The sequence below is a fragment of the Dunckerocampus dactyliophorus genome, chromosome 6, assembly GCF_027744805.1.
Source record: "Dunckerocampus dactyliophorus isolate RoL2022-P2 chromosome 6, RoL_Ddac_1.1, whole genome shotgun sequence".
Taxonomy (NCBI): domain Eukaryota; kingdom Metazoa; phylum Chordata; class Actinopteri; order Syngnathiformes; family Syngnathidae; genus Dunckerocampus; species Dunckerocampus dactyliophorus.
In genome coordinates, this window is record NC_072824.1 from 9,320,537 (window position 1) to 9,329,734 (window position 9,198).

The window sequence follows — 9,198 nt, forward strand, 5'->3', positions numbered from 1 at the left end:
CACTGCCGAACGAGTTGCAGCTAATGTTCAGAGAACCGCCATGTTTATGATGTAATACTGTGAAGAGGAACATGAAAAATGGCATTGTAGTCTCCTTGTTAATATGTGTCTGTATTTGCTAGAATATCTGATGTGTGCTATCAGTTTAAGTGTGCATTAGAAATAAGTTTTATAGTACATTAGTATAATAGGAATATTTTGCCAATAACTGTGTGTGTTGTTGAAACATTTTTCACAAATACTGTCACTCTGTTGAAGCTGCTAATGTTGCAACATGTATGAAAAATGCATGTAAGTCAGTTGTCAGTCTTTACAAACGTGGCTTGAGGAAAGATTGTGTCCGTTTGTCCTGATTCAATAATTCCCCTTTTCAGGGGGGCGACACATACTGCTAAAGATGTTATTTTTGCAGCTTGTAACGCTCACTAACGATTTTGCTGTTTTGTTTTATCGCTAAGTAACTAACACTTTTGCTATTTGTGCGTAATGAGTGTCACCATACGTGGTGCCGGAAACGCAATCAGTTCTACGCATGTGCAGAACGCGTCCACATTCAAGATTCAAAGTGTTTGTCATGTGCACCGTAAAGAAACATGTTTCCCCCTACAATGAAATTCTTACTTTGCTGTCCACTCAGAATACTAGCATTTTAAAAAAAAAAGTATAAGTAGTATAGGCATAATAAAAAATACTGTAAAAATAGATAAGACAAAAGTTAAATAAACAGGCATACAAATAGTACAGTATGTATTTTTGCGACCATAAGCCGCACCATATTTAAAGGCGCAGTCTCAGTTACGGGTGATATTTTTGTATTTAGCACATATACAAGGCGCACCATATTATTGGGCACAGGTATGGTCAAACATACGGGCGCTAAGGGTCAGTGAGGAAGCGGTAGTGCTTTATTTCTTAGGGCAGATTAAGAACAGAACTCTCATACAGTTTATCAAACCCACTGGAAATCGTGGAAGGTCATCACTCAACACAACAGTCTCAGTCATGGTGCACAACTAAAAACATCATGCAGCAAAGCAGCAGATACACAAAAACAGACAATAAACCACCGCTATTTGTGTGGTAGAACAATAACAACTATGCAGCTCAAACATGTAACCTTAAGAGCACTTGCACCAAAACAGTACCGCAAAGTACTCTGGGGAACAGGAAGTGCTCCCAGCGACGCTACAATACGCTAGCATGCATGCTATCGTATGTTTTTGAAAAGGCAGCAGGAGCAAAACTGAGTTGGGTTGTACTTTATTGAAGTATTTAACAATGTACTCATGTTATTTTTGATCAATCCTCATCCACAAATCCATCAAAGTCCTCATCTTCTGTATCCCAAATGAACAGTGGGGCAAGTTCTCCATCAAACACGCCAGGTTCCCTCTTGTCATTGTCAGAGTCTGTGTCGTTGCCGTTGCCGTGCGGCTCCTCAGAAAGGATGCCGGCTTTTGCGGAAGCTCGAACAACAGTGCAAGCATCCACAATCCATTCACAAATTGTGGCGTAACTCATCCAGCGCTGCCTCCCAGTCCTCGTGAAGCTGTGTTCGCTAGCTGTCATCTATCGCTCCCACGCCACTCGCAACTTCAACGGTGACTCCGGCTGGAAACTTTTCTTTAGGCAGCGTCTTCCTCTTAGAAATCACCACAGGTGGCAGTTTCTGTCCATTACCATGGCAACCAAGCACAGCAGCAAAAGCAGACTTCTCATGCCCCGTTGTGTGTATCGCTACCGTGCTGGTCCCCTTCTTCTCAACAGTGTGGTTCACCGGGATGTTGAAAGTGAGCGGCACGTCGTCCATGTTGGTGATGTGGTTGGGCTGGATGTGTTTGTCGGCAATTTTTTTTTACTGCAGTAGGAGTTCCTGCGCCACGGTAGTCCTTGCCCGGATGAATAGATGGCGCCCTTTCGTTGCTCTTGAATTCTCTTGCAACTGCTCGATTCCCATGTTCCGCCGCGTAACTGATAGCTTGCAGTTTCAGCTGTGCTAAGCCTGTCTCTTTGTAGGTGGCATTTTCGAGGGTCCTTTGCCAAACCGATGTGGTTTTGCACTATGTACACTAAGTCCCCAACTTACGAACATCCGACATGCAAATTTTCAGAGATACGAACACAAGCCGACTGGTCTATTTTTTCATGTATTTTGCCTTGTAGTACTGTACTGTAACGCCATATTTATACTGCTACATGCTTGACCAGTAGAGGGCACTGTGACACTGCTAATGGGACCAACAGAGGAAGAGTTAAGACGCTGGGGAGAGAAAGCTAAAAGGAAAGCTAAATTGTAGTTGTATGATACAACCCGGACAGAGCGTGTGATTAAAGTTTATGAAGAGTTAATAGGCCTGCTTAATTCTACACCACCCACAGAACACTACCTCTTTTAGAAGAGTCTGACGACAACCATTTGTCCTTTTTTTCCCCAATATCTCCTCCTCCACCACCACTACCACCAACGACGTATGCTCGACCACTCCTCTTCAAAGGTAAATAACATTTATCATTACGTATTATTATATCATTTTTATTATTGTTTTTATCATTAATTATCCTTGTTTAATATTACTACTGCATCCAAACTCATATTTACATACATACACATATACTGTATATGTATACATGTACATGTAGTACCTATATCATTGGTAATATTACCTTTTCCCCTACTTAAGAACGATTTGACTTAACAATGGTCGTCTGGAACCAATTGTGTTCGTTGCTTGGGGACTTAGTGTACTACCTACTGGGGGCGTGCCTTTAGCGTCCTCTTTCACGCCCACCCTTCCCCCTTTAACATCCGCATGCTGTCCTCTGTCATGTCCACCTTTGCTTTGCTGTCCTCAGTCAAGTCCGCCTGTCGTCTATATAAGCAGCATGTTGGTAGGAAATGCTTCCAGTCAGTTAGGCGGAGCGCTCATCAAAGTCACACAACAACATTAACAGATTTTGAAACTCGAGGTGCCCCGTCCATTTTGGAGAAAATCTATATGGTCGTGAAAATAGGGTATATACAAATGAAAGAGCTGTGTGCTGTATTTCAAGTATTCAGGTTGGTATTCAAGTGTCTGTAGTGTAACGTTCTGATCAGCTGTTTAAGAGTCTGATGGCAGTGGGGTGGAACGAGTTCTTTAGACGTTCTTTAGACACTCCTGTACCTCCGTCCTGAGGACAGAAGCGTGAACAGTCCATGTTCATGGCCTATTTTTCGGCAGTCACATGTTAGGCATGTGTAGTCTACGCCATCCGTCGATCTATTTTACGGCAGCAATAAAAAAAACGTTAAAATTTTTCTTATATCATATCCATGGTGAAAGTGTATAATTTATAAGACTACTTTTCTTGGTTCCATAAATGATTTCACGTTTTTTTCGCCATTGAGAAAATACACACAAAATGCTTTCACTAGGTTGATATGTTTGGATGGATGGCATTTCTTCGTTCAGGAAAAAAAAAAAGACTCTAGCTGAATCCTCTAGACCAGGGGTGCTCACACTTTTTTAGCCTGCGAGCTACTTTTAAAATGACCAAGTCCCAAAGATCTACCTAGTACTATAAATAGAGAAAGTATATACATTTACTATATTTATTTAAAAAAAATATGAGTAGGTATTTATGTAGGTCAGGGGTGCTCACACTTGTATAGCCTGCAAGCTAAAATGACCAAGTCCCAAAGATCTACCTACTACTAAACATATAGAAAGTATATACATTTACTATATTTATTAAAATATGAGTAGATATTTATGTACGTTATACATGTATATCAGGAGTGCACGCACTTTCTCAGCATGCAAGTACAAGTCAAAATGATCTACCTCTTTCTATAAAACATATCACATATCGAAAATGTCACCAGTAAACCCTGAAATTCTATTGTAAATATTAATGATTAGTATTTCACATTCACATTTTCAAAGTTTACAGGTAATCAAAGTGGTTGCTATCATAATTCACTTCAATATGGAAATAAAGATCATTCCACAACTCCTAAATAGTTGTGTACATAAGCTGAGTACTGGTAATATGTCAGTCACATTAGCTATGTAACGTTCATTAGGGCACACACTTCATGTATTACATCCAGTTAGCATTTGCTATCAAACATTTCCCATATACAAGAATTTAAAATGATGATGTAAAAGACAATGCAGCCCAAGTCAAGGCAACATACTGAAAAGGTTTCACCAACGGGCACATTTTTAATTTCATCATGAAATAATAGTTTAAGAAGCGAACGTGTAGAAAACGATGATTTCTGTAGGAGAGTTCATGACGCCAAGCAAAGCCAGTAAACAATACACTTTTTTTCTATGTAACTAGCCACTACAAGTGAACAGATAACTTTTGTTATAGATATAGACATCTTACTGCTGAGTTATTTCATCCATAATCACAATAATAAAGATGAAAGTTGCATCTTCGTGTGTAGCTTGAAACGCTGCAGGGGAGCAAGCGCGAATCAGGAGGGGAGCTTAATGTCAGCTGACTGATGTCATATGACAACTACAAAGTGACGTTTACGCGATTGATCCAAACTACCTTGGTGATCTACCGGTAGCTCGCGATCGACATAATGGCCACCCCTGCTCTAGATTAATCCATCATTGCACTCTGCTTATGGTTGTTTACACTGAAATATCACTGCATTTTATGTGTTTTATTCTATTTATTTATGTATGTTACACGTAACCAGATATGACGTATAAGTTTTTACGTAGCACAGTTTTGGTGGATGTCGTAAGACGACGATAGAAACATCGGCATGCTAACGAAGTCTTTTAATAAAATAACACCCCAATAAATTCTATATATGAAGTATGGTTATTGACCATTTATGTTCATACATTTAAATAATGACTACCACAGCACGTGACATCGCAGAAGCGCTGTCGTAAAAATTAGGTAAAGAAGGAAGTGACGTAGTGCTCGCGCATGCACAGCACTGATTGTGTTCCGGGTACGTATTGTGTAGTGACAATGACTTGCCAACTGATTAGCAAAATAGCTACTATATCTATGTCATATTTTGCAAGCTGTGTTTTTTGTGTTATATTGCTAACTGTCTAGCTAAATAAACTATATACAGTATTTATATTTTGTGAGGTAACAATTTTTTCTGCTAGCTAGATTTCTCAAAATTGACATGCTCTATCCAAAACGATGTTTTGGATTTTCATGCATCAACAATAATTTTTTTGCGTGATATTGTTCATAACTGTTCCTTTTGCGTAATACTGCTAGCTAGCAATCTGACGTTTTTTTGCTAGCTAGTTCAGTAAATATCATTGTTATGTAAATTACATTGTTTTTGCTTAATACTGCTAGTGAGCTACAGTAACTGCTTAATACTGATAGTTAGCAATCTGACATTTTTTTTTGCTAGCTTGCTAGATAATTGACATTTTTAAATAAAACTACTACGTCAATTTTGTGTGATTGTTAATGAACTTTGTAGTTTTTGCAAAATATTGCTAGCAAGTCGACTACATGCATTTTTACAATTTGTGCGTAATAACTTACTAACTATATAGCAAAATAGCTATCTATGTCATGTTTTGCAAGCTGTCGTTTTTGTCTAGTACTGCTGTCGAGCAAAAAACGCTAGCCAGAGCACTATTTTTTTCTACATACTAAATTATCTTTTTGCATATTGCTAAAGATGCTATTTTTTCAGCTTGTCAGGCTCACTATTTTTTCTTTTGTTTTATTGCTAAGTGCCGTTTTCACGCAGTTACAATTTTTATATAATACTGCTAGCTAAATACATTTTGTGCATAACACTACTTTATTTTTGCAAAATACTGCGCGCAAACTTCCTTTTGCTTCATCCGGTTAACTAACTTTAACTGTCAAATGGTGACAAGAAGCTTGACAGCTATTTTACCACATTGTCATAGTACCTTATCATTTCCCTATGTATTTTAAACTAGCAGAGAGTACATTTGGAATACAAGAAGTGAATAAATGTATTGCAATTGATGTGAAACAGATGGAGGTTATGATTAAATAAGCTTTGCTTCTTCCTACTCCCTTTTGGTCGTGTGGAACTGTGAACTGTATTATGTGATGTATTCCAATGTAACTTGTATGCATGTTCAAAATAAATCAAACCATTACCAATTTAACATAATACTGCTAACTGTTAGTTTTGCGTAATACTGCTCACTGTTGTTTTTGTGTAATAATTCTATTAAACCGCTATTTTTGCAAGTTATTTTTGCGTAATGCTGTTCCTAACTATTTTGGTCTTTTGTCTTATTGCTAACTAAGTGAACAATTAGCTAATTTCACACAGTATTGCTAAGTTTTACATAAATACTAGCTTAGGAATTTTTTGCATAACACTACTTTCATTTGCAAAATACTAGCTAGCTAAGTGTTATTTTTGCGAAATACCATTAACTAATTTTAACTGTCAATTTAGCGTAATAATGTTGCGTTACTGTATTGTTTTGCGTGATACGGCACGCTTGCTTGCTAAGATCAAACTGTTGTTTTTGTTTCCCAACTTTAACTGTCGATTTGACAAAATACAGCAAACTGTTGTATTTGAATGCTAACTACAGTCAAACCTGTCTATAGCGGCCACTGAAGGGAAACGGCAAAAGTGGCCGCTATAGACAGGTGGCCACTATAGACAGGTTGGAGGCCATTTTGAATTTGTGCGCACACATGTATTCACAAAAAGACTGGAGCAAAACAAAGAGACATAGGGGAAAACGCTCTGTTGACACATAAACAGGTAGCTAAATCTAGGTAACAGTTCCAGTGAGGAAACTAGTAATATCAATAACAACAATGAACCAGCGCCGCACATTTGACGGCGCTGGCCTTTTATCCGCCACAAATGTTAATTGACCACAGCTGCGCGGCCACCAGGCATGAAGCGGCTGCCTCTTCCTCCCCGGAGAAGGCACAGCACGCCAAATAAGAGCGCAGGACAGGGGATGCTCGCTCCTGTCCTGCAGAACGTCACAAATTTCCATCTTTGATTTTTTTTAAAACACGATTTTAAAAGCAAGAAATAAAAATTTTAGTGAACGAGCCCGAGGATATATGTACAGGATACACGTGAAGCAGTCATGAATGGGTGTGTGCGTGAACAATTGAGTGCGGAGGAGGTGCGAAGATTGTCGTAAACTAACAATACCATCGTTCCTTTCTTATTGAATGGGCTTCTAATCTCTAATTAGTCGGCAATTAAGTGATATTTTAGATGTTGTATTCAGGTGTTTTGGCTATTTTAGAATCTATTCACGGCATTGTAAAGTGGGAAGATTACCATTTTGGCCATCATTGAATCTTTTCAGGGCGGCATTGCAAAGTAAGAAGACGGCTTTTTTATGTCGAACTGGGACTCAGTAATTAAAGTCTACACACGACGGCTTCATTGCTTAAAAAACAAAACTTTTTTGTGCATGAAGCTTCTGCTTGAGTCGGTATTTTGGCCGCTATATGCGGCCAGATATTGGCCAAGGGATACAAAATGGGTGGCCGCGTTAGACAGTTGACCACTATATACAGGGTCTATAACACGTAAATTTTCTGCGGGGGATTTTTCAGTGGCCGCTATAGGCAGGTGGCTGTCCTATACATGTGGCCGCTAAGACAGGTTTGACTGTATATTGTTTTTGGGGAAATATTATTCACAAACTATGTTGTTTTTGGGAAATGTTGCCAGCATCGGTTTTGCATAATACTATACTGCTAATTGTTATATCTGAAGGCTAACTATGTTGTTTTTGCATAATACTACTACCAAACTATATTGTTTATGTGTAATAGTTCCAGCATCGATTTTGCATAATATTACTGTTATTTTTGCGTTTTATTTTTTTTTGTGTGATACTGCTAACTGTTGGTTTGGTCTAGTACTACTAGCTTTGTAGGTTTTTGCATAATACAGCTAGCTTATAAAATGTTTCTTTTGCATAATCTTAAATGTTATCATAATACTGCTAAATGTTTTTATGTTTTATTACGTCATGTTGGCTTCATCCTGCTAACAGGTTTTTTTTTGGACTGTCGTTTTACACTGCCTGCTAAATACCAAACTATGTCGTTCTGCGTCATACTGAAAAATGATGCTACATACTGCATCACTAACATCATTTTGGCATAATATTGCTAATTAACTGTTGTTTTGCATAATACTGCTAGTTAACTACCAAACTGCGTAATGCTACAAGCCAGATTACTGCCTTGTCTTTTTCTGACAAGGTGACTAACTACTGTCATTTGTACGTAAAACTTACTAACTTAAGAAATACGTAAGAGTTTGTGTACTCGTTCTGTCGTTTATAAACATCTATAAAGCCACATTGTTCATTGGAAGTTGTTTAGTAGCAGTTCCATCCCAGTCCTGTAGGTGTCAGTAATGTGTGTGCATATCTGCTTTGCGCAAGGATTCGTTTGCTTACATAAAAACTGCTTCTTCTTCTCCAGCGGGAACTCATGAAAAACCTCCCAGAAGAATCTCACTGTTGGATGAGTGGCTGAATATTCTCCTTTGTAATCCGCATTCTGTCGGTATAAGTATATCACTGAAATAAAATATATTCATAAATAATACATTAATGATAATAATGTTGTTCAACCTTCTCCATCTCCTCCCAGTTGTAGTTGTTGTTTCCCACCACCATTGCCATCAGCTCAGAGGGCTGGAACAGTGCCAGCACGTCTCCTCCACACACCTTCAGGAAGCCTGAAGCGAAGGCCGAGTACTCATCGCTAACAGAGTCGCAGAACATGTAGCGAAGGTACGCCTCCACAAACTCTTTCCTGGAAAACACACACACAACCACAGAGGTTAGCTTCATGCGTTTCGGGCATTAGCTACGTCAAGCCAATTACATCTTTGTCAATTTTAGCTACGTTGTGTGATACTGTAACTACCGTCTGCTTGCAGGGGCTATGTAGTTATGGAAACTCGGGAGCCCGGAAAAATGTCACGGACAGAAAGTAGACGCAAATACACGTTGATCAAAAGTAAATGAGGGAAATTTAAATAAGATAAGATTACTGCCTTTCAATGGAAATTACTTTTGATCGTGTATTTGCGTCTACTTTCTGTCCGTGACATTTTTCCGGGCTCCCGAGTTTCCATAACTACATAGCCACTGCAAGCAGAAATCGTATAATCATGTACGGACTCGTCATCATCCTAGCAGAACTAAAATGCAATGACAA

The 9,198-nt window shown here is 38.7% G+C and overlaps 1 protein-coding gene across 8 annotated transcripts in view; it reads right to left on the reverse strand.

Moving 5' to 3' along the window:
- Positions 1–9,198, reverse strand: part of herc3 (HECT and RLD domain containing E3 ubiquitin protein ligase 3) — a 39,981-nt gene that overhangs the window by 6,555 nt on the left and 24,228 nt on the right. For 7 of the 8 annotated variants that reach the window (XR_008570639.1, XR_008570637.1, XR_008570638.1 and 4 more), the window contains 2 exons: positions 8,607–8,790; positions 8,430–8,532 (listed from right to left, as the gene is read on the reverse strand). Coding sequence is in view for 4 of the 8 variants with exons in the window: in XM_054778440.1 (XP_054634415.1) it covers positions 8,430–8,532; positions 8,607–8,790 (287 nt within the window). In the remaining 4 variants the exon portion in view is untranslated. Of the gene's footprint in view, positions 1–8,429; positions 8,533–8,606; positions 8,791–9,198 lie in introns of those variants that run through there. The other variant, XM_054778442.1, reaches the window with a different exon arrangement.